The sequence below is a fragment of the Carassius gibelio genome, chromosome B21 (assembly GCF_023724105.1).
Source record: "Carassius gibelio isolate Cgi1373 ecotype wild population from Czech Republic chromosome B21, carGib1.2-hapl.c, whole genome shotgun sequence".
NCBI lineage: Eukaryota > Metazoa > Chordata > Actinopteri > Cypriniformes > Cyprinidae > Carassius > Carassius gibelio.
In genome coordinates this window covers 25,566,655-25,592,929 of record NC_068416.1, presented here as the reverse complement: position 1 = coordinate 25,592,929, position 26,275 = coordinate 25,566,655, and the positions used below count along the sequence as shown (strand labels likewise).

Here is a 26,275-nt window from a genome sequence, read left to right as displayed (position 1 = left end):
TCTGTAAATACACACCATTAAAAATGCTGATTTACAAAATAAACATCCAACAATCTCCGTCATATCCCAATCTCAAAATATGGACCATAGAGTAACACATTTTATCACAATTGTCAGGTAGCTTAAAAGCAAGTTTACACTCAAACCATGCAGATGTCCCAGAATGCACTTCAAACCGAACAGGTGATTGACACTTCAACCACAGTATCGATGACAACCGTCAACGTAAAACACTCACCACAACACGCTGAGAGCGACAAAAAAGGCCTCAGTCAAATATCATGAATAAATTCAAGTTTAAACACATAATTCTGCAATCTTTATCAGAGTAAAGACACCAGCTGAACTGCATACATGCGTTTACAGGACAGTGATCTGTGCCTCCTACATACAGACCCATGCAGACACACCACTGTTAGCATCGAACTATTCAAAATACAAAACACTTTTTAAGGCGACAAGCTATGCTACCAGTCCTTCGTATTGTATTGGACAAAAAGGCAGATCCTATTCATAGCATCAAAATTATATTTAATTATTTTTCTTATATAATGGTGTTCTTCCATGGCTCAAGTGATGCATATACACTGAAAGGATAAATTATATTTTCATAAAACCGGTGAATCTGATAAAACATGTCAAGGGTCATATTTCACAACAAAATCAAAATAAATGAATAATATATGTTTTGCTGAATTTCGCAATTTGACATATGTACATTTCCACAACTTTATAATGTAAAAAAACAAATTGTAAATGCAAAAAAAATTAACCGTTTTAAATATTATTAAATGTTTAAATATTATAAATATATATTATTAAAATAACTAAATAACCATCTATCTATCTATATTATTTTTCTATATATTAGTTCTGTTAAATGAATAATCGCATCCAAAATAAGTTTGTGTGCACTGTGTATATTTTTTTATGAATATATAAGTACACACACATGCATGTATATATTTAAGAAAATTGTTATATTAGTATATTTTAATATATATAATATAAATGTACATTTTTCAAATATATACTGTATGATTGTGTATTTCTATATTCATCGTAAATATACAAAGTACACACACAATATATTATTTAAACCAAAAACTTTTATTTTGGATGCGACTTATCGCGATTATTTGTTTGACAGCACAATTATTTTTATTTATTTTTAAATATCCAGGGATATTTTTATAGGATTCTGATGAAAAAAGGTCAAAGGTCAAATTGAGTTTTTTGCATTAGAATATATATATATATATATACATATATATATATATATATATATATATATATATATATATATATATATATATATATATATATATATATATATAGCATTAGATTTTGTTTTTTTTTACATTTCATATATATCTATCATAGATAGATAGATAGATAGATAGATAGCATTGGATAATTAACAATATATAATTTTTTTTACATTTCAAAATTGAAGAAATGTGCTTCCCAAAAAACATATACAATTATATAGAAAATAAAACCTTAAATAATTAATGTTTGCATCCAGCACGTGTCTTTGTGTGTGTTTCTCAGCAAGTGTAGGCATCGATAAAGGGCATCACATTTTCCATTTCTTTTTTTAATAATGTGCAACTCAATCCCTGTCATTTATACTGGAGTGACAGACGCAGGATTTGAGCGGATGAAATATTAAAAGCTTCAAGACATTAGAGCTTCTGAGAAGACGCAAAAAATAAATGCAACAAAACAACATAATCATCACCTGTACACCTTGAAAAATTTAAATGAAGGATACTTAAAGGTAAACTTCACCCAAAAATGAAAATGATGTAGTATACTCACAAACATATGAGTTTCTTTCGTCCGTGGAAATTAAAAGAATATATTTTGAAGAATGTTGGGAACCAAACAGTTTTTTTCTCTCTTTGACTTCCTTGTAAAGGGGAAAAAATACAATGGAAGTCAATGGGACGCGAACAAATGTGGCTACCAGTATTCTTCAAATTCCGTGTTCGAGAGAAGAAAGAAATGCATACGGATTTGGAATAACATGAGGCAGAGTAAATGATACTTGTTGAGTGGACTGTCCGTTTAAAGCGGCACCAAACTGTGTTTTCGGACAAAGTTGTCATGTGAGTCTCAAACAAGCATTGCCACTGGTGCAAAAAAATACACATTTCACCTTCAAACATCTGTTTCTGTGCCATTTCGTGTGTCGTTTACAATATCAAGTAGTTTTCTAGTCTGTTTCACTCTATAATACCATCAGAAACAGTTTGTTCTTGAATAAATTTCAGTGCATTTCTATTCACTGTGTATATATATGATTCCCAGACTCTCAATACTAGGGCTGTAACGTATGAATTTAATGCTGCTGAAATCTGTGCATTGGCATAATGGTCTGATTTGTCTGAACGGGTCTGATCTCAAATCATCAGGAGGATGTAAAGGTATAAAGGGAGTAGCAGGTTGTCTATCTGCGACGTATACGCCTCCAACATGGCCACCATTGTGATCGAACCCACGACCCACGAGTAGCTGGCGTTCAGGTTAATACTGCTGTCGGCGATGAGGAAAACCACCACGGCGATGATCTGAGCGAATACGGAGGTTGCTGTGCCCTCGAAGGTCTTCTTTGTGCCGGGCCAGCGGATCTCACCCACCGTGCTGCCGAAAACGGACGCAACCGTGTCGCCGACTCCAACAGCCAACACACCAGCGTACGGCAGCAGGCCTCCTCCTTTAGGGATGCAGGACGCGGGCGTGAGCCAGACTGGAAGGGCGACGCCAAGGAGAAGGTAGATGTGGGTGAGAATAAGCGGTCCTGAGTCTCTCTCATCCAGGAATAAAGTAAGAAGGCGGCGCACAGGCGCCCCTAGAGGTCGGATGCGGAAACAGCGGACGAATTCAAGGAACACAAACACTGAGAGGCATCCGACCGCGGCTAGATGTAGTAAAGCACGATCTAGTGCGAGTCCAGGAGCAAAGGTTAGTACGGTGAGGAGGTGGAAATACTTCCGCACGGTCGTCGAAGCTTGATGCTTCTTGCTTCCGGCCGAGCGATGACTGTTTTGATGCATCACAACGGCAACCGCTAGAAGCGACAAAGCCGCCCAGTATCCGATCAGCCAAAGACGAGTGTTGGTTTCGGTGATGAAATGCATCAACCAGGTGATGGGGTGATGCTTCGTGAGCAGGGAGAGCCAAGGAACCAATAGCCCCAATCCCAAAACGCCCGTCATGGTGTGGAAGAAGAGCGACGCCGACCAGGTTTCCGATTCCATGAATACGAAAAGCAGGGCGAAGAAGATTCCCAGCAGCACTAACCCTAACACGACGACCGGGAGGAAATACGTGAGTGGGTCGGCGTTTGCGTTTCCAGAGGAGGACAGAGACCGTTTGATGAGCTGGTTGATGATGAAACTGATCCCGCCGAGGATGAGGAGCGCCTCTCCTGGAGTGAAGCAGCGTGGGAGGAGATACAAGAGAATCAAGCTTAGGTATACAAAAATGAGCAGCACCTCCAAGACTTCGATCACCTCAGAGACTGTTAGAGTTTGCTTGACTGTGTACAGAATGGCACTGCTGGCGATGCCGGCTATAACGCAGGTGTTTGTGGGCACCGGCCGCGTGATTCCCAGGGCGATGAGTGATAGGAATAGCGCCAACATCATACCGATCACTGTTACGACCATTGTGAATCGCTCCATGTGAACATTCCCCACAGCGATGCAGTGCCCCCTCAAAGCCAGGCCCAGCAGAGGCAGCACCATGCTGGCCGGAAGCACGCCGCTGTTAGCCGAAGGCCGGAACTGGAAGACAGCGGCGCCGGTCCGAATGAGCCGATCCCATTTGTGCTGCACGTAAAAAGCCTGGATGGCCAGAGCGATGCAACACCAGGAGAGCTGGCTCCACACGGCACAGTGAACGCAGATCACCATAGAGAACACCACGGCGGATTCAACCAGCACGGGATCCAGCTGCATGACTGCGGAGCAACAAAGGTTTCCAGGAATTTGAGACTTTGAATATGGCAGTCTGTCAGAACGCTCCTGGTGCACACACAAACATTGTCCGCTTTTCACTCTCCTGGACACACGGCAGATTAGACCTGGGTACAGACACACAAAAATATCATTAAACCAACCGCAAAATAATCAAATGCTCCAATAATAATAATTTAACCCTTTAACTGTCACCCCATCCCGTATACGGGACACCTACATTTACTTCACTATATTACAATTAAATCTAATCTAATCTTGACAAACTATATATCGTTGGAAAGGTCTAAGACTCCAGAATATATATTTTACCATTTTTTTGTTAAAAATTATGTAGGAAAATTAAGTAATTTGACATGAGACAAGAGTGCACCCTCAAAAATCTACATTATAACAGGAGTTTTGACCTTTGTTTAAAAAAAAAAAAAGACTTCTTCGTTGCCTTTTTCTCTATCACAAACTGAAAACTTAAAATCTCAAAATTCATCCTTTTAAATAGAGTTGTTCCGATTCCGATACTAGTATCGGAAATATCTCCGATACCACAACAAATTCTGGCATCGGCATCGGCGAGTACATGAACCCATATACCGATCCGATACCATTTTCTTAAAAAAGACCTAGTTATGACCGCAAGCTTTGCCTAACCGCTGCACGGTTCTTCTTCGCTGCTCAAAATGCATTGAAAACACAGGAAGTTGTGCTGTGTTGCCACAAGCAACCCCTGTTTAGAGCAGCGAAGAAGAAATGAAAACGCGTTAGCAGCCCTTATCTATATATGACTGGATCACTCATCACATTCTAAACTGCCAAAAGACAGTGAAGCCGCTACTATATTATAGATCAGTGGTTAGCAGTATGTCTCTGTAGTACCGGTAGTTACAGACTCTCGAGTATATTCAGTACCGGCAACTGCGTTCAGTCGCTTCCGTGTAAGTCAAAACGCAGGGCTCCAGACAGTAGCCGAATATATACTAGTGTCTGTGAATATTAAACTGCAAAATACTATTTAAATATTACTCCCGCAAAATCTACATCTCTGTGGGTGACTGGCACAGATGCGCGAGAGCTCGCTGTTTTGTAGTCTCTGCTGTGTGTCATGAGGACACGAACGCATAAACCGTCACTTCATGAGAATTTACCGTTTCATTTGAGAATACTGTCATATCATAAACACAGACACTCAAAGATCTTCATGGCAGCCCATTAAAATAAATGTTTGGTTTACATGAGTAAATTGACAATATATAAAGCTACTGTTGTAGCCTACAGTAATAATAATACATCTCTATAATAATAATAATTATGCCTAGATGGTTGCTTGTTTTTTACTTGTTTTTTACTTGTTAGAGATTATCTGATTAATAGATCTTTTTTTATATTCCTAGACTTATTTGTTGCAGTTTTTTTATACAGTTATATTGTAAAACTTAAATACCTTTTTTAGTTTGCGGTGTTAGATTTTTGGCTGCATTTGAAGTTCTTTTTTGCATAAGAAAATAAATAATACTGTCAAATTCATGTTAGATAATAAAAATACTGTAATAAATACAGTAGTTCACCATGTATTTGTTCATGTTTTATTGAGGGATCTGTCTGAAGCACACCATAAAAAAATTCTAGCAATTTACACAGGGCTAGTAGTATATACAGCTGTATATACAGATATACACCCAGGTATCGGATCAGTACTCGGTATCGGCCGATACCCTGAGCCCAGGTATCGGAATCGGTATCGGGAAGAGAAAAAGGGTATCGGAACATCTCTACTTTTAAAACCCATTTTAAAATCATACATTGAATTATCATGTAAACGTTACATCAATATCATGCTACAAAATGTTTTCATTCATAAATTATAAAAATGTAAGTTTGGATCGTGTACTATAAAGTCTATGTTCAAAAATGTGAGTGACAGTAAAGGTTTTTTTTATATTCTTTTATTTAATAATAAAATGCTCTCTCATGTTTTTTTTTTTAATTCTTTTCCTCCACAAAAAAACACAACTAAAACATAATTGAATGTGATATTTTCAGCTATTTTTTCCAAAGACACATATTAAACTAAAATAAACAAAATATAATACAATATTTTCATATTTAGTTTTTTTTTTCAGAGAAAGACTCAAAAAGGAAAACAGATTTTTTTTTTTTTTTTTTTTTTTTTTACATTTAAAGCTAATTAACATGAATACATCCTATAGCAATATCATTCTTTTTTTGGCCGTTATACCATTGTAATTTTATAATATTATTTTAAGTCATTTACAATGTAAATAGTATACCATTTACCATATACATGGAAATTACAAATATAAAAGAAACACCTACCTAGGAAGCATTTTTGAGCACAACAGATAGATGTCCCTAAAAATACTAGATAGGGAGTTAACTAGGTTTTGAGACACATCCGTACTGACCACAGCTTCTGTTCTCTCACTGTGAAACTAAAGAAGGATGTCAAATTTCTCAATGGCGCTTGAACTCTAGACACCGTGAACTTTAGCACTGTTGAACGCTCAACCCCAGCAGTTTCTAAACATGGTTAATTATAAAAAGACAGGGAAAGTAAAATGATCTGCTTTTAATGTTTGGACGCTCTGGCATTATAGTGATTAATAATATATACAAATAATAGAGAAAACCTGGCCTGTATCACTATACTTTAATATAATTTATTTGTGTATGAAATATTAGGGGTTTATACGGACCCAGAAAACCCGGTTTCAAAAACAATAACATACGTGTATATAATATAAATATTTTATAAATAACCTGAAAATATTATATTAGAGAATATTTTTTTTAACACAACCCTATTCAATACAATTTCTATGTAATCATAAAATTTATTTATATTAATACAAATTACATTTTTGTAAATAACGATTAATGTATTATTTGGCATATAATATTATAATGGAAATGTCTTTATTTGCAAGCACATTAGCTTATTAATACATGGATACATGGTTATACATATATTCGAAGGAATTGTCAGTCGTAATATTAAATTAGAATAGAAATCTAAACGCAATGCTGGTGTTTAATGTTATTTATAGGGGTTTGTTACTGATTGAGAGTGTGATGATGGACTCTACAGCACAAATGAGAGCTCATTCACTGCAGAAACAGCTGTTCATTAAACACCCTGCAGAGTAAATAAACGCAGAAATATCGAATTACAGCAAATAACGGTTCATCTTACCCTTTATCCTGCGATTTAATGCTTTGTTCTCGAACAAAAGAATGTTCCCAATGTTTTACTGTGACTCGTGCTTTGCGCGATCAGCTGCTCTGCGCTCGCTGACTGACCGGGTCACGTTGTGTCAGATTAATCACGTGACTAGTGTAAAAATAAAGCGATTTTAGCTCGATTTTTGTTAAATTATAACATGTTAATATTGCGCATTTATATGTAAAAAATTTTTTAAATAGGTGTTTTATTAATATATGTGTATTATAAGCGTTCACGGAGTCACGTGATATGAGAGAGCTCGTTTGTGTTGGTCACGTGACCCGGGGAATATGTCAGACTCGGAGATGTGTGTCAAGCTTTCTTTTACTGTCTATGGTGTCAAGTCAATTCCATAGACAGTGAGAGAAAAAAAAACCCCACAGTGGCCAGCCATTTATGCCACGGCGTCCGGGGAGCAGTTGGGGGTTCAGTGCCTTGCTCCAGAGCACCCTAGTCGTGGTGTTACTCGAACCCACAAAAGAGTCCTTGCTAAAAAAAAAAAAAAAAAAAAAAAAAAAAAGTGTTCATTTCTATAATTTATTTTCCAAAAAACAAAAATGACACTGACTCTTTTGAATGATATAGTGTTGCAAAAGCCTTTTATTTCACGTAAATGCTGATCTTTGAATCCTTATATTCATCAAAGAATGCTGAAAAAATACTCATGTTTTAAATATTGATAATCAGCAAATCAGCATATTAGAATGATTTCTGAAGAATGTGACACTTAAGTCTTCTAATCGCTGTACCAAGAGAAATGTATGGAGTCATTTTAACGCCTTATATATACGCAAAAAAAAAGAAAATAAAGTTTTGCAATGTAAAATAATGCAATTCACTTCATAAACTATAACTTACATCATTAAAGAGGTTTCATATCGATCTCAAATTCGTTTTTCATTTACATAACTACTGGCATGCATAAATAAATGATAAATAATAAATAAATGACTTTAATAATAAATAATTAATTAAAAAAATAATAAAAGTAAAAAATTAAACGAGTCTTTTTGGTTTAGTTTTGTCGTGGCCAAAACACGAGTTTAATGACTAAACAAACCAGGGTGACCAGAGCAATCTGAGATTATCAGAGATTGATAAAATATTTTGTATCCATCCCACAGTCCGTTGATCGTGTCTTTTATGTAATATATGTTCATGTAATGCCGCGAGAGGGCGCTCTTTTCTGCTCAGTGCTCCTGTAGTCTACACTGAGCAGCTTATAGCGCCCTCTCGCGGCTGTAGACGGTAATGTCTCTTGGTTCATGTCAAATTAATTTTGATAAGTCGCACCTTACTATAAGTCGCAGGACCAGCCAAACTATGAAAAAAAGTGCGACTTATAGTCCGGAAAATACGGTATTCAATTATTTAATCAAATGAACTTTATTGCCAATCATGAAATATATATATTTTTTTAACTTAAAATATGTAGATAAAAAAAACTGATTTTAAGTTGTGTGACATTCTCAGAACAGTAAGTTTTAAATCATCCTGTCTGCAAAGTGTTTTTTTCCCCCACAGATTCCTTCAATGTATTTTAGTATTTAATTTGTATTTATTGACTTTTTATTTTTCCTGGTTATGAGCAGTAAGCCAATAAATTAAAGTATATATGTAGTAAGCCACAATGAAAAATATGAAATTAGATTATTATATCTTTTTATTTGGGGGTGAAATCGGACACATTTGCTTGATTCACCCAAATATTTTCATGTTTTCTTTCAGAGTATGTTGTTGTGGTCATTACTCTCCGACTCACCTACACCAGGATCCAAGGCCACGCCGGAGGACCAGGAGCCCTTCGTCCAGCTGGTCCAAGCCTTCGTTCGACTCGTCCAACGCTAGACGCACACATCCCGCTCTGATCAGAGCTCCTAATTAAACACTGATTCAGAGATCTGAATCGCAGTCAAAGGGAAACTCCAGCACAGTGATTCGAGCCTGTTTGAAGCTCACCACAGGACCTGGACTGCACAAAGGGCCTTTTCTATTTAAAGGCAGTTACCTTTTTTTCCCTCATAAAAATACAGATGGTCCTACAGCAGCTGATAAAAACTGTCAAAATACATTTACACGTTTTTGTAGTTACATGTATATAATTAAAACATGTTACATATGTTTGTAATATATATTTTTTTATATATTTAAAAAATATATTTTTAGTATTTTTTTGTGTGTGACATTATTACATTAACTGTTTGGAAAACAAAAACAATATGTCTGTTATCTAATTTCTATTTTTTTAATGCATAAAAACCTTTTGTATTAATTTCTGAAGATTATATATTTATAAAAATGTCACTGAAATTATTTTAAATGCTAAGGAGCTTAATGCTGATTCATGACTTTAATAATATAGCCAAAAACTAAGTTTTATTTACAGTAATATGTTCTGACATTCTACATAAACATCTACAAGTACATTTAATGTTTTGAAATGTATAAACCTTTTAAAACAAACATGTGCAACATTAAGCAAAAGTGTTTTATAAATCTATACAAACCTAATTATGTTTAAAAAAATAATTCTCGAGGCTAATGTCTTTTACATTCACATGTTGCTGGTTTCATTCATGCATGAGAACACTTGTTTTGGTTAAATGTGTAATTTATTACAAAGTAATATACAGTAAATTTAGTGCTGTGATATTATGGATGTCATTATAGAAAAGGATCATTCATTCACATTCAGCCTTGATTTGTTTAAAATGTCCAATAAAAATATTTTCATAGGCAAATTTAACAGGCTTACTAATGAAAAATCTAACTGATGTCTTGCTGTAAATGTTGAGTTGTATAAATCTAATGCAGATTAGTTCATTATCATCCAAACCGGTTTACCATGAAAGCAGAGAGACTGTTTTATGATGGTTTATGCATTTACTTTAAACACAGTCTGCTACATTAAACCATGCACTCATGTAATGTACATGTACCACTTGTTTACATCAAAATATTTGATTTCTTAAGCGGGATAATACGTAATCACAGGAGACCAGCAGTGAACATGAGACTGTCTTAAACCAGTATAAAACTAAAGCTCAAAGTATTTACAGGAGAAAATCTCTTCCGCTATTAAAAAACATTCCCTTTTACACGATTAAATGCTCACTGTATATGTGCAAATACTTCTGAATGACATCAGCGTACCTCAAAAAAAAGAGTAATAAATTAAGAAGGCAGAATACAAGAGAAAACCATGTTAGGAATCAGCAGTCCTGATCTGGAGTCAGTGTGAAGTTTCTAACAGTTGCAGTGGGAGGAGTTTTCACTGCAGGCTGAGCCTCCGCCTGAACCCTGCTGAGGACAGGCCACGCCCCCTGTCTTCTGATTGGTCACTGGCCATTCAGTGGGACGTCCTGCAGGAACACAATCAGGTAAAACTATCAGAGATGTGTTGAGAGCCAAGCGATCAAACAAATCCATGCAATGCATCTCAAGCCTGAATTAAAACCCCTTCAGACAAACACAGCAGAGACATGGAGTAAAACTCTGCAGACGGGCCACTGGGGTTTAAACAACTGCAAGCAAAAACAAATAAAAATACAAAATAAAAGAAAGAGAGCAGTGAACATGCAGTGATTGTCAAACAAAGAAACAGATCTGCTTCTGAAAGCACACAAATGCACAAGCTGTCATTAAACTAACCTTCCACCTGCAGACCCTTCAGCCCAAAAACATTCAGAGAGTTAGACTGAAAGACAGGTGAATAAACCACAGCGGCAGAGCATTAATATCACCAAGACAGGGAAGAGAGAAAATATGTCCAGATAAATGTCCTTTACAAAGAAGCGTTCAGGACAACAACATTACAAGTATAAATTTTGAAGTACTTTATGTTGTAGCCCCCCAAAAAATGAATAAATGTACAAAAAAAACAATATATATAGGCTCGATGCATGTCCCAGGTTAAACAGAGTCTGGCTTGCTCTACTGGACTGAATGCATGTAAAAGAACACAAGGGTAAACGCACCTCCAGGTTTCCTCTGGCCCTCTTCAGCACGCCGTGAGTCAGAGACACTGCAGAAACACGGCACACACATCAGTGTTGGTTGACTCTGCATGAGCGTGTGTGTGTGTGTGTGTGTGTGTGTGTGTGTGTGTGCTGCTCTTACGCTGGTCGATGATGATGCGCTCCATGCCCTCTTTCAGCTGGTTGGAGGATCGGAGACGTTTGACAGCTCCGCTCAACATCCGCTCCTGCTGAGACAGACGAGTCTTCAGACGACTGATCTCACTCTTCAGCAGCTCCTCCTGATGACACACACACACACACACACACGGGACACAATTAGATTTAATAACAAGGTTTCACTGAAATTAGAAGTTATTGTGAGTGCATTATATATTATTTGTATCAGGGTTTATTTCTTAGTGAAAGATTCTGATTCCACTGCATCTTTATGTATCAGTCGTAACGCTTCACAATGCATTCATTGCAACAAACTTTCAATTCTATTTTAATTCAATTACATTAATTGTACACCTTTAGTCACACACCTAAAGTACTTTTCATCTAATGGTAAGAACACTCCCCAATGTATTTAATTATTTTACAAAATATTTAATTTAGTCACCTGTATTTAATTAGGTGTATTTTGTTTAACATAAATACATGCAAATTTCATTTTAATTAAAAGTAATTTATTTCACAACTTATTTAGTCACTCTTTATTATGTTTCTGGTCACTATTGTATTTTTATTTAATGATAGGAACACTTCATGTGTTTCATTATTTCATCTTACACAGAATTTAGTATTTATATACTACACTACAAGATGTATTTTATTAAACAATCAAATTGATAAAAGTGAACTTGATTATACAAAGTCAACATTGTATTTGGTTTTTAGTTTTTTTGCCTATATGCCAACAGTTAAGTGAAGTTTTTATTTTCCTGAAAAGTATTTTATTTCACATAAACAGGTTTCACACTTATTGATGGTCACATTTTATTATATTTTTCACAAAATGAAAGGAACATTTCATGATACATTTAATGTCAGTTAGCTTCCTTCATTAGTCTTAAGTCATGGGTGTGTTCACACCTGACTTGTGTGGTTCGACTCAATCAAACTCAAGTTCATTTCCCCTCTTGGGGCAGGTGTGTAAATACAGCAATCGCACTCAGGTGCGCACCAAACAAAGTCAAAATTCAAAGTCACCTTTATTTATATAGCGCTTTAAACAAAATACATTGCGTCAAAGCAACTGAACAACATTCATTAGGAAAACAGTGTGTCAATAATGCAAAATGAAACAACCAAATAATGGATGACCTTAGCACACACGTGGTTATGGTTGCAATTTCTGAACTAGCAGACTTTCCTGGTGTGAATGCACCCTATATTTAAGCTTTATCTAAATAAAACGCCACGTTACCTGTCGAGTGTGTGTGGCGTCTCCTGAGGGCAGCGAGACTCTCCAGAGCAGTTTGAGAAGTCGAGCGGCTTCCTCCAGAACCTGCTGCATGGTGTTCACACTCCCAGAGACGCTCTTCAGCTGCTCCCCAGCCTGACACACACCACAGGAAACACATTCAGTGCCGAAACATGACCCTGACACACACCAGACTGACTGAGTGTGTGTGTGTGTGTGTGTGTGTGTGTGTGTGTGTGTGTGTTCTCACCCGGCCGCAGTCGTGTATCTGTGTGTCCAGATCTGCAGTGAGTCTCTTGGCTTCAGTGATCTGCTTGCGCAGGGCGTTATAGTCCTCGATCAGACCCAGAACGTGACGCCCGCGTCTGTCCGCCCACAGCCGGTGACCCGGGACCAGCCGGGACGGAGCGTGAGAACCAGAGTCCACCGAGCTAGCGCTGTCTGAACACACACACAAGTGGAAATGACCTTTTCTTAGGGTTTACTTCACAAAAATAACACTTTTAACCAAAGTGGCTTACAAAGTAAAAGAAGTGCATAAAGAAAACTCATGCCCATTTTTAAAACCATAAAGATTTAGCAACAACACCAATAGCAATCTCATTACTATAATGCATCTCAATGTTTTCAGTTTTATTCTCTTTTATTTCGATATAAGATTATTTAATTAGATTCTCTACTCTAATAGCATTTATATTTTACTAAAAGAATATGTATAATAATGTATATGAACAATATCTAATAACAATGGCTGACAATGAAAACGATACATAGTATATATTAGGGGTGTAACGGTTCACAAAATTCACGGTTCGGTTCGATACGATACACTGATGTCACGGTTCGGTTCGGTTCGGTTCGATACGTTTTAGATACAGCAAAATGTAAAAACATCTCAACTTTTCAGAATGCCGCAAGCGCACCGCGGGTCATGTGACAAGAACCAACCAATCAGCTTCATCCTTTCCCGTAACAAGGTTGAGAGCTCAGCCAAGATGAAGGAACAGCTGATCGTAGTTGTATATGGATTGCAATTTTGAAATAAATTTAGTAGCAGAGCTACTGCAAGCGATTTTTAGAGCTGCAAATCCATTTATCCTTCGCTGAAATTTCCGCGTCTCATGGAGAGAGCACGTCATTGTTGCTTAGCAAAGACAGACGCCTCATGAGCGCTTCTGCCCAAGCGCTTTGGAAAGGAGGAGAAAGACGTGCTTAGCGTTTTCCACGCGTTTTTAGGAGCGATATGTGAAAGGCCCCTAAGGCGCTCGCTCACTCAGCACGCGCTGAAGGCTCGTTGCAAAATGTCTAATGCATTTAACAGACCAGAAATATAAGATCCTAAAATAACCAACAGGTCTGGTGTTTGGGTTGGATTCCCTGTAAGCTATAGTGTCTAAATGCTGCAGGGATAGTTTGCTGCGTGCATGTTTCTCCTTTTTTTCGTCTTTTCCCAGATAGTACTGACGCATATATCCCAGATATTCCCGCTGGTGTTTTTTTTTTTTTTTTTTTTTTTTTGTATTCCCGCTGGTGTACCCTGTCATGTTGCAGATGCGACATACCGTTGTTTTTTTATCCACCACTCTCTTGCCATCACCATTATAGCTTAAAGGGAATCCAAAGTGCACCCAAACACCAGACCTGTTGGTTATTGGAGGATCTTCTCATTTCTAGTCTGTTAAACGCATTGGCTATTTTGCAACGAGCCTTCAGCGCGTACTGAGTGAGCGAGCGCCTGCTGAGTAGCCTAACATAAACATATAAGATGGTGTTTTTTTCTTCTTCGGGAGTGTCAGGGGCGTTGCCTGTTACGTTGTTTGGGTTATTGGGCTACCTTGTTGAACGCATATCATTATATTTCTATCTCTCTCTCTTTTTTTTTTTTTTTCCAAATATAATTAATTACTCCAACGAACCGTTCGGTATACATAATGCGTACCGCGTACCGAACCGAAAGCGTCGTACCGAACGGTTCAATACGAATACGCGTATCGTTACACCCCTAGTATATAATAATGATCTTATTCACAAACCCACAAAATGCCACAAATGCAAAATAGTACTACGATGTGTAAACAACGTAATTCATAATTTGCCCTATGATTTCTTATTCATTTTCATGCTCTTTAGATTGATCACTGCACTGTAAATCTGTTCAGAAACTGATCAATATCTTTATAATCTTACAAAGAACAGAAAAGGTCAAAGATGTGTACCATGTGCAGCACTGGATGTGTCTCTATGAGTGTGAAGAACATCTGATTTACCAGCTTCATCTGAGAAAAGAGAAGAAAAGAATAAAATGTCAAAAGATTTACCAAAAAGAACAAGGAAGATCAAAAGAAAGATCAATTGAAAAAATGAAATAAAACAAAAAAGAAGAACGAACAGAACAACAAAAGTAAAAGGAAGATGGAAAGAAAGGATAAAAAGAGAAAGGAAAAATGAACAAAAAGAACGAACAAAGAAAGACCAGAAGGAAGCATGAAAGAAAGAATAAGCAGAAGAAAAGAACAACCAAAAGAACAAATAATAGACCGAAAAAAAACAAGAATGACAGAAAGAGAAAACCACAAAAAGGAAAGAAAGAACAAAACCACACAGAAAGAAAAAACTAAAATTGTATTTAAAAGAATGACAGAAATAATGGAAAAGAAAAAACAAATGAAAAATAGATTGAAAGAATGACAGAACAAGAGAAAGACCGAAACAAGAAAAAAAAAAGACAAAAAAACCCACAGTCTATTGCTTAAATGATTGTTTTCTTGAATCTGTCTCCATCTATTACTAGTATTTCCTGAAGACTTTATTTGTTACATTGGTTTAAATATCACTGTAACCTCTCGAACAACATTGCTCACTAATAATTGTTTATTACTGTGTGTGTGTGTGTGTGTGTGTACCTGTTGTGGGCAACAGGTAGTTGATGTTGATGGTTGATCTGGGGTCGCTGCGGGTCAGCAGCTGTTGTTCTAGTCTCTGTCTCAGTGTGCTGTTGATCTGGATGCTTCTCTCCAGCTGAACACGCAGCTGTCTGATCTCAGCCAACAGCTCGCTCAGATCCGCCGCTGATCCAGAGCCACGGCCCTCACCTGAACACACACACACACACAGATATCAGTGGTGTCTCAGACCTTCCTCGACAGCGTGTGTGTGTGTGTGAACGCACCTGTGTGAGTGTGTGTGGAGTTCTTCATCTGCTCATGCACCTGCAGCTCCAGACGCACAGACTGCAAGAGCTGCTGGGTATCACACAACTGCTGCCTCTGATGACTGTTCTCACACTGCAACCTTAAACACACACACACACACACACACACACACACACACACTCATCAGTGCACGCTCAAAATAACTTTCTTATGTTGTCCTCACTGGTTGCATGCAAAACTAACATACAGTGCAACAGCAACCATGTTCGATGTCAAACAAATAGTTGTTTTTAGAGGAATCTTTTTATTTGAATCAGTCACACCAATTTGCAAGTTAGTGTGAATCAAACAGAATTGAATTTGTCGGACAACCAACTCACTGAATGAGTGCAAGCAATAACTGCATTAAAACAATTAACTGCTTACTCAATGAGTCAAAATGATTCTTGCATTAACATTTGAGTTCTACTTAACTAAATCAGTCACAATTATTGCATTAACTGACAATGAATTGGCCAAAATGCTTACTGCTTAACCAAAAAGACTACTGCATCAACAAATAAAATGCAGATTGAATCAGTCAGAATGCTAATTGATTAACTCGCTCACTCACTGAACAACTGTCTCACAGAATCAATTACTGCATTAAAAACTGTACGACTCACTGAACCAGTCAGAAAGATCACTGCATTTAAAACTGAATCTCTCACTGAACCAGTCAGAGCAATTACTGCATTAATAGCTGAATCAGTCAGAAAGATTACGACAATCATTACATAAAATAATTTACAATTATAGTCACTAACTAGGGCTACTGCACTAAAAAATAATAACTTAACTGGATTAAATCAGAATGCTTAATGCATTAGAAACTGAATCAATTACTGAATCAACAACTGAATCACTTACTGATTCAGTTCCGAATCTCACTGTATTAACAACTGAACCACTCGGAAAATCAAATCAGACTCAAAACTAGCATTTAGCAGGTGAGAAATGTTGTGAGCTCAAATGTTTGTAAGCTTTAAAACCATTTAAATATGAACTGGTTCCTAGTTTAAGATACTCATTTGTAAATCTAAATGGAGATGTAGGAAACACTGATGTGAAACAACAAAAAAAAAAATCAGAGACAACATAATAAGTGTGTGTTTTTGTAAAATGAAACTCTTTAGCCAATTAAACATTTAACACCTTGATTACAAATAATTGCAATAATTAAAGCAACTCATTACACAGGCGAATGACACATGATACACAAACACACACATTACATGATACCAGATCACTGTGTGCATCTGCAGCTGATCTCTTTTATAAGAAACACATTTTCTGGATGTTACCTGTACAGGTCGTCCTGTAGTTGATCTTTCTCCTGTTTCAGTGTTTCACACTCTTTTCTGCTCAGCTCTAGTTTAGCGGTTCGTCTGGCCAAAGTCTCCCTCAGGCGGTCGTTCTCCTTCTGTTTATCTGTTTAAAACACACACATAACTGTGACAACAGCTAGCAGATCACATCTAGAAAGTAGTTTTAACAGTACAGAGCCCGTGTTACCTCGAGCTCCCTGGTTGAGCTGCTCTTTGAGTGTGTGGTTTTGGGTGAGGAGGAAGTGCAGTTCGCTGCTGATGTGAGTCTGATCCTCAGAACCAGTGATGAAGATGTTGGTGGCTGTCGATCACAAAAACAAACACTCACATATTAAGTGATCTGAAGATCTGAGGTACGGTGTAAACCACATAAACATGAAATTAATGCATACGAGTGTGCGCGTTCACCTGAGTCTTTCTCAGCTTCCTGTAACTTTCTTTCTAACTGTTCTCGGAGTCTCTCGTTGGTTCTTATCGTCTCTTCAAGACGCAGACGCAACGCTCGGATCTCCTGCAGGTGCTCAGCTAACAGATCTAAGAGAGGAAGAAAGAAAATAAGTATGTAGATGAAGTCAATGCTGCTGCTACCTGCAAACTATAATGTTATCTCTCTGTGACTCCACCTGAGCTGATGGTCGTGCTGGCTGACGTGTTCTGCTGCTCCGGCTGCTTGTCTCCGGTCTGGCTCTGTGGTTTGTGCTTCAGGACAGATCGAGTAAGGTCCAGCTCACTGGAAAGTGTAGCGTTTAGTTCCTCGCTGCTTCTCAGCTGCTCCTGCAGACGGCTATTCTCCCTCTGTAGCATTCGGACACTCCCCTCTCCATCATCATCATCCGCGCCCCCTTCGACAGAAACCAGCCGTGAATCTGAAAATGCATCGCCATTGACGGCCTTCACCCCTGCAAGAAACGACAAGAACGATTTGTTTACAATGCATACAGAAAAAGCATGATCCGTAAATTAATTTTGCATGTAACTTGTGTTCTTAATTATTTTTGGTGAATTCTAAGCACAAAAACATGCTAATAGTATTTCAGCAATTTTGTGCATGTCTCCTTTGCCGTCATTTAATTTTATTAGATGAAGTATGAGGTATGTTAGACACATCAGCATTCAACAGTTCGGGGTCTCTTCTGCTCACCAATGCTGCATTTATTTAAATACAGTGTAAACTTATTGGTGTGATCAAAGCTGAATATTCAGCATCATCAGTCCAGTCTTCAGTGTCACATGATCCTTCAGGAATCTACTTTACAAATACTATTTATGAAAGATAAATGCATTATGCATTTATAATAACCAGCACTGTTGAACTAAGCACCATAAGGGGACACTTATTAATAAAGTAAACTGATCATTTGACTTTAGGTTGAGCTTAATGTCTTAAAACACAGTTTCAAATATTGCTACCAATTTATTCATTATATTGTTTAAATTTACATTTGGTTAAAAATTGTTTGGTAATTAAAATTGAAATAAAATATAAACTTTTGACAACAAACTAAAAATTAGAAAGGTTGCTTCAAAAACTAAATGAAATAAAATAAAGTACTATGCACCTATAGCACTAAAATGGAAATAATAAAACTAAGCTAAATAGAATATTAAAAAGAAAAAAGCACACAAAAAATAGAATTTTAAACAATCTGAAAAGCACAGACAATTCTTTTTAAATATATATAATAAATGATATATATATTTTTTAAATATTTAAATAGTACATATTGCTAAAATACTGGTACAAACATCTACTTCTGCTATTTTAGCCAAACCTATAATTCAAGACAGCGATGCATCAGCAGGACTCAAACGCTGAAGCTAGATTTTTACCTTCCTCTTTAAAGGCTTTAAGCACTTTTCTCCATCTGCTACGAGAGACGCCGTTGTGGAGCACAATTTGTTCACTCATGTCCAGAGCCGAGCTACTGTTAACCTAGACCTGATCACGCTATAACGGCAGATCTCGGGATAGTTTCAATCCAGTTTAGCACAGCTGTAACATTCTCACAAACATATATCCTGTCTAAACGACAATCCAGCATCACTTAACATCAGACACTGTCGCCTCTAAGAGCGTTCGGGCTAAATAACCTGCAAATATGCTGTAGTCCATCAGGTGTTCACTGAATACATCTCCAATCTCTTGATCTATTGCGTCCCAGATGCTGGGAAACCTGAACCAGGCCGACCTGAAGAGAGATCAGGAGTAACAAACTCCTTCTGTTTGCTAGTGTAGTGCTATTAGAGTTAATCTAGCATCTTGTGGTGATGCTTTTAGTTAAGAGCAAAATCTATCCATTTCCATGATACTAAACACTCAAATCATTAACATGCCGGCTCAGGACTTTTAACGACTCTCAGGAGACAACAGAGCACACTGAATAATGCATCTGTAAGGGCTAGTAAGGGGACACCAGCCTCAGCTCCTGACGTTTCACCACACGACTCAAATACTCAAGCCAACCGGACCACAGATTAGCGAGAATAGATAAATGCATATTTAATCCAGACAGAAAACATGGTTTTACTAAAACACATCAAAACACACGATCAGGGATAAATTTAGTTTTGCTGTAATATTGTAATTATGCATTACACCAACAACAAAAAAATAAAAAAATAAATTAGAAATGTAAATTAAACTTGCTTTGGCAACACACTAAAAGAAGTAGTAAAAAAGTACGAAAATAAATAAAAACTAAGAAGATTAAATAGCACATAACATTATTAAAATAAATAAATACTAAAATAAACTACTAAAACTGTATTACTAAAATAAATACTTTTTTAAATATTAATAAATATTATAAGAGTTTTTAATAAAATAACAGTCACTATAATTACTAAAACAAAAATATAAGCTTAATAAAACAAAGTAGAGACAAAAGCACAAAATAAATTACTAACATGAAAACAGAAAGTAAAAAAATAGAAAGTAATTTAAAAAATGAATAAATATAAAATAACACTGAAAAAAAAACATAAAAAAATACGAAATACATATTTTAAACAATTAAAAAAACAAATCAAAAGTTACTAAGACAAAAAAAACAAAAAACAATTCCAGTTAAAAATACTATTAAATAAAGTAACTTAAATGAGGCATAATGCTTTTGTGGTACTAAGTGCCAAGACTCATCTCTCCAGGTCAAGAGGTCACTGTCAAATGAGCCCCATCTGAAGGTTTACTGGATGAATAATTCAGCTTGATTTAAAAGGTGGCCCATCTTGAACTGAGATTACATTCATCTATAAGCAAGGAATCTGTTTCAGGCTGATAAAACATTAAAGAACTTTATTGGAAAGGTGTTTACAAACGTTCAGTTGTAATTTGGCATTCTGATGTTAGCTGACATACAATCAGACACAAACACCTGATGAGGTGAGTGTTACCTGTGTGAGGTCTGTTGGGGGTCTGCCTGCGGACAGCAGGAGGGCTGTCGTGGAAGGAGGTGGTGCCATCGCTGGACAGCCTGTCACTCATCTCAGAGTCGGAGTGCTGGTGCATTCTGGGAACTTGCATTCGCAGTTGATGTTGCAGAGAATGAATGAGTCGGTCTTTCTCCAGTAGTTCTGCAGAGAGTCTGTCACACACACAAACAATTACAGAGAGAACAAAACTATCAGAGCGACACGATAAATCCAATCAACAATACCACAACAACACACAAGATAACAGGGAAATAAGGAAGTAAAAGAGTAAGGCGACATCCCAAATCCTGTACTTGTACTAGTCTAAAAATCAGACATGGACGCATGCTTTAATAATCTCAAAAAAATAAACACTATCTCCCTTAAAAGTTTTAACAGACAGGATTTTTTTCATGTTTGTTAAAGAAGTCTCTTCTGCTCACCAAGGCAAAAACAGTAAATTAACAGTAAGTTTTTCCTATTTGAATATACTGTCAAATGTTATTTATTTCTGTGATGCACAGCTGTATTTTCAGCATCATTCCTCCAGTCTTCAGTGTCACATGATCTTCAGAAATCATTAAAATCATTTCTGCACAACAAACATTTATTATTATTGTATTTGAAAGCAGTTCTGTTGCTTTATAGTTCTGTGGAAACATTTTATTTTTTAAGATTCTTTGAATATAAAGATCAAAAAGACAGCATTTATTTCAAATACAAGTTGATGTTGTTTTTTTTGACATACATTTCTTTCAAAAAGTAGCAATGTAATTTGTGACTCATTAATCTTTCGTACTAAATAATATAGACAGTATAAGAATTGGGATGGAGCCTGAATCTGGGCATAAAGACTGTCACCCAAAGAGAAAACTCAACACAATAACAAAACCTAAATGACTCTAAGAAAGACTTCCATTATAGAGGTAAGAAACACACTGCACTGCACGTGGGCCCTTGCAGGCAGCACTCACAGGTCAATGTAATGTTGTGTGCTGATGGCAAGATTCTGGTTCTGCCTGCACAAATAAAGCATCTGTAGCTGCTGCTGCTCTCTGTCGCTCTCTAGCTGAGAGCGCAGGTACTGCAGCTCACCCCACACCCACTCACAATCGCTGTTGGGAGGAAGCCAAAGACTACGCCATCAAACACCAGCTAGATTAATGACTAATAGTAGCTACAGACTACAGTGTACACCAGCATCACCATGTATTACTAATGCGCTATTCCATTCCATTTCTCCTCTATTACAAACTTGAAGATTTCAGTATTTGAGAGATCACGGTGCATCGTTCTTAGCAGATATGAAGCTGAAAGCTGTCCTCACCTGAGCTTCATCTCTGACTCCGCTACTTCTTCATTATCCATACCAGACCCTCCTGTAGAAACTAAATGATAACAGAAAACACATCCTTCAACAATGTAGTTTAGTTATGGCTATGTTCACAGTAGAATACTACTGCCTCTGTTTCAGCGTTTCCCATCTCTAGCATTCTTCATGAGTGGTTTCTCTGTACTGGTGTGTATTTACCCTGCTCCAGTTTCTCCAGCAGACTCAGGCTGTGATCCAGATGCTCTCTGAGCTGGGTTCCCTGAGCGGAGTGCATGTTATTAGGCTGAAGTAACTCCTCTAGAGCTCGTCTGAGCTCCAGCAGCTGTTTACGTTGTTCCACACCCAAACCACGAGACACACGGATCTGTTCCCGCAGCTCACACAACTCCCGGGCCTGAGACTGGACCAGAGACTCAATCCTGCGGAGAAAGAGAGCGAGAGGATGACGTCTAATAAAAAAGCCATAAGATGAAGGATACCGTTGTTGATGATGATCATGAAGATGGTGATGAAAGCCACCTGGAGGGAGAGCCTGCTTGGCTGCTTCTGTTCAGGGTCCTCTCTTTTTCTAGCTCAGTGCTCAGCTGGGCGATTTGAGCCTTCAGCATCTTTGTTTGCTCTTCCTCTTCACCTACTGTGGGGTCAGAGGTCACACTCAGGAGCTCAGATGACAAAGACTTCTTCCGCAGCTGCCTCTGGAGGTTCTGGATGACTTTGTGTTGTCCTTCGATCTGTGACCTGAGCTGCTGGATGTGCAGGGTAGGGTCTGTGTGAGGGTCAGAGGTTCGAGGGGAGCTCAAGCCAGGAGAGCTGGGGTACGAGGGGCTGGATGCAGTAGTGTCAGGTGATAATCGGTCCTGGTTGCCCGTGAGGACAGGAGACAGAGCGGGAACCAACCGCAAAACACCGTCCACATCTGATAGTGACATCAAACACACAGAGAGAGGACAGAGAAAACACGCATATAATAACATGTAAATTTGGATTTAAGTTAATTACAGAAATGGAGGAAGGAGGTTACAGTTTTCAAAGATGCCCAATTAGTTAATTATTCAATCAAGGATGGATTGTTCATGCAGTGGAAGTGATGCAAACCATGTTAAAACAAACTCAGCGTGCTGACAAACACATAACCAATGTTAAAGGACAAGTGCACCCAAAACTTGTTTACACTCCCTTGTGATTTTTACCAACAGGAAAAGAAAATAGCACCATCGTTCTGTTAAACTTTGGTGTTAAGTGGGGTGAAAAGTTATACAAGTTTGCAACAGTGTGATTTAATGAAAATATTTTCAATTCTGGGTGAACTATCTCCTTGAATTACCCAAAGCATCACACCAGTTTATTATGATCATGCAGTCAGTAGCAGTTTGCATGGATCATCAACGGAGATGGGAGATTCTGAAACTGCCTTTCCATGCAGAAACCCTCACATGCAGACTTATTAAAAAGAAGTGTCTTTCCCTTGTCTACCTGTGCTACTGCCCTCCACCTCCGTCTCACTCCTTCCACTCGTTTCATACCCGAGGTCCTGTGCTTCCACTTGCACCCCTTTATCATCCCGTTCACTAGGGGGTGCTAGAGCAAACAGGCAGGGTTGAAAACAGTAGCCCCAACAGAAAAACAAGCAACATGCCTGTCGTGGTACCGCAATAAATCTGAATGGCACTTAATGCAGGTCAGTACTGTGCAACATGATATAAAGTACTTTTATAAAGTAAACATAAGAATAAATTTTTATATTGGAATTAATAATTTGAGATTGAAATCAAGTTCAAATGTATCAAATGTTTCAAAAACATCAGCAATGTTTTTTGTGCATCTCTCAATTTTCACTCTATTGCATTGCATTAAACGTTTTGAAACTACAGAGCTCTGATCTTAAAAAAAAAAAAAAAAATGAAACACTTACTATGACATATTACTGGGAGGTATAGTCACGTTACATTTTGTATAATTTTATGCAAGTATCTGCTAAACTGTTATAAAGATCTCACTTATTTACAAGCTACCAGAAATTCATCTTTTTGGCCATTTAAATATAAACTGCTTCGAACTGTCGCAAGTATTAACTCCATTTTCTCCCTATTTAATACTATATGAGTCATAAAAGCCTGATGCATCAAATGATACTCAACATATTTCATTATTTTATATTTCAGTCTTTACCAGAATAAGTAACTATGTCCCAGACCCTTATGCCAATATGTGGCTGATTCAATACAAATTAAAATGTAATCCCCGTCATAAATACTGAGGTGAAATAATGTACAATCACATGCACCATACACAAAAATGTGTGTTAAAAAGAGCAACTTTGAGCAGTTTACCCTCAACGGAGTGTATTGGATGAGTGTTCTTTTCACCTTTGCGAGGATCAGACTGTTTATCCTTATTTGAGCCATGCATAGAGATGACAGACTGAGCGATCACCAGTTTCTCCTCTAATTTTCGACATGCCCTCTGCTTTTCCTTCAGGGCCTTCTGCAAACTTTCGATCTGGGCGTTCCTCTCCAGAGTTTCATTTCCAGTTGCATCTCCACCTCCTCCACTTTGGCCACGCTCACTAACAGCTTCCTCAAGTTTGCTCATTTTCTGAGCACGCTCTGTATAAATCTGAAGAAGCATCAAGAGGTTCTTATGAAGATTTTGGTGTGAGGTCACCGGCTCCTGAACATTCTGTTGGCGTTCTGGTTTGGAACTCTTAGGGTTCTGAATGGGCGTGCTTGTCTTGTGTTGGTGCCTCTCAGCGCAGACTGGGTCCTCAAGAGACTCTCTCTCCAGCAGAGCACGCTGCAGCCTCTCCAGCCATTTCTTTAACTCTGGACTGGACAAGATCTCCTTGTGAGACTGGTTTGGTTTGGAGCAAATGTCCGCAAGAGACTTGACCGCGCCTTCGGCTGCTCTTATGCATTCAGACAGACAGTCCATCAACTGTTGTTGTTGCAATGACAAGACCTTTCCTTCTGGTCCAGGAGTGCAATTCCCCTCCAGAGCAGAGGGTGCGCTGTTGTGCTTGGCGCTGACAGCTGCACTTAACTTTTTAACAGCTGCTTCTGAAGTCCAGAGCTTCTCCTGCAGCTCTGCATTCATCTTGCACTGCTGCAACAGTGACTCCTGCAGTGAGTCCACCTGCCGCTGTAACTCAGAATTAGGTCCTAGTGTTGGATCAACCTCTGGTATGTGAGAGTCTTTTGACCTTCCATCGCTTTGATGAGAAATTCTGATCTGTTCAATCAAGTCCTCAAACCTCTCACAAAGTGCTTTTGGGTCTTCTTGTCCAAGATCCATTTGGCTGCTTGCAGTGTTAACATTTTGGAGCAATGCAATAGCGGATTCTGCAGAGTTCAAGCAGTCCAAGAGCTGAGCGTTCAATCGGTCTTTCTCCTCAACAGCCTTCTGAAGATCTGCACAATGTTGCTGCAAGGTTACATCTCCTGTTTGACCGATTCCACACTCCGAGTCCAAGCTGCATGCGGTGAGGTACGCAATAGTAGACTCTGCCGCTTGTATAGCTTCCAGGTACTCTCGGTTGAGCTTGTCCTTCTCCTGTAGCTCTGCCTGTAGCTCGTCCCATTCCTGGACCTGTTCCCTCAGGCGGAAGATTAGCTCCTCCTTCTCTTGGCATTCTTGATTCAACAAATCTAATTGCCCCATTAGCTCAGATTCCAGATTCTCGTTCATGTTAGCGTCTCGTTTCGTTTCTGCAGTCGGTCTCAGGCTAGAATCTTTAACGTGGTCTAATTCGAGGTGTCCGTGCTGAGCTGATCTCGAAGACGTCTTGCTGTCCGTGCTGTAATCAGACTCTTCCGTCCCAATCAGGTAGTCTTTGTTTCTGGGGTGAACATGAACTAAATTCAGCTCACTCAGATCTTCTGAACTCTGCCCAGAACCCTTACTGGGCCTCACAGGTACTGGTAGCCGAGATTTTACATATGCCTAAAACAAATGACATTAGGATTATTTTACAAATAATATAATTTGGAAAAGACAAAGAAGCAGTAAAGACAGGTTTGGATGCATCTCCACACTAAAGGCAAAAAGAAGTGGGGAAAAAGGGGTGGTGCGTCACATTATTTCATGAATAAATTCAATTTCAATTCAAAAGCTCTTGATTTTATTCGGTATAGATTAATTTAGGTATATATATCGGGTCAATCATGTCAATTCTTCTTAAAGAAAAGAACAGTTATCGGTTAATTAAAATCAAGATAAAAAATTCAGTATTGTCAACCGTGCCCTACTGGATAAAGCAGGGTTACCTTATCCTTTTCCATAAGATCAACTCAGTTCCAACCCTGCTCCCAAAACACCTATGTGTAATTATCAAGTGCTTCTGAAAACACTATTTTGCCAGTTCAGATATGTTTAATCAGGGTTGGAGCTGAACTTTTTAGGAAGGT

At 38.0% G+C, this 26,275-nt stretch overlaps 2 protein-coding genes across 6 annotated transcripts in view; both read right to left on the bottom strand.

Moving 5' to 3' along the window:
• Window positions 1–1,815: 1,815 nt before the first annotated feature.
• On the bottom strand, window positions 1,816–7,304 carry LOC127986196 (dolichol kinase). The gene is made up of 2 exons (XM_052588461.1): window positions 7,195–7,304; window positions 1,816–4,093 (listed from the first exon to the last, which is right to left on the bottom strand). Exon 2 carries the CDS (start codon window positions 3,966–3,968, stop codon window positions 2,409–2,411), a length of 1,560 nt encoding a protein of 519 aa, XP_052444421.1. The 5' UTR covers window positions 3,969–4,093; window positions 7,195–7,304; the 3' UTR covers window positions 1,816–2,408.
• A 2,783-nt stretch (window positions 7,305–10,087) lies between these two features.
• Window positions 10,088–26,275, bottom strand: part of LOC127985725 (myomegalin) — a 35,214-nt gene continuing 19,026 nt past the window's right edge. For 3 of the 5 annotated variants that reach the window (XM_052587795.1, XM_052587796.1, XM_052587792.1), the window contains 19 exons: window positions 24,239–25,811; window positions 23,346–23,450; window positions 22,392–22,788; window positions 22,071–22,291; window positions 21,867–21,927; window positions 20,522–20,712; window positions 17,752–18,027; window positions 17,537–17,662; window positions 17,316–17,429; window positions 17,105–17,231; window positions 15,779–15,900; window positions 15,513–15,701; window positions 14,826–14,885; window positions 12,860–13,050; window positions 12,613–12,744; window positions 11,344–11,482; window positions 11,202–11,248; window positions 10,876–10,921; window positions 10,088–10,586 (listed from right to left, as the gene is read on the bottom strand). In XM_052587795.1, the coding sequence (XP_052443755.1) occupies window positions 10,471–10,586; window positions 10,876–10,921; window positions 11,202–11,248; window positions 11,344–11,482; window positions 12,613–12,744; window positions 12,860–13,050; window positions 14,826–14,885; window positions 15,513–15,701; window positions 15,779–15,900; window positions 17,105–17,231; window positions 17,316–17,429; window positions 17,537–17,662; window positions 17,752–18,027; window positions 20,522–20,712; window positions 21,867–21,927; window positions 22,071–22,291; window positions 22,392–22,788; window positions 23,346–23,450; window positions 24,239–25,811 (4,233 nt within the window). In that variant the 3' untranslated portion in view covers window positions 10,088–10,470. The remainder of the gene's footprint in view (window positions 10,587–10,875; window positions 10,922–11,201; window positions 11,249–11,343; window positions 11,483–12,612; window positions 12,745–12,859; window positions 13,051–14,825; window positions 14,886–15,512; window positions 15,702–15,778; window positions 15,901–17,104; window positions 17,232–17,315; window positions 17,430–17,536; window positions 17,663–17,751; window positions 18,028–20,521; window positions 20,713–21,866; window positions 21,928–22,070; window positions 22,292–22,391; window positions 22,789–23,345; window positions 23,451–24,238; window positions 25,812–26,275) is intronic. The other 2 variants (XM_052587794.1, XM_052587793.1) reach the window with 2 other exon arrangements.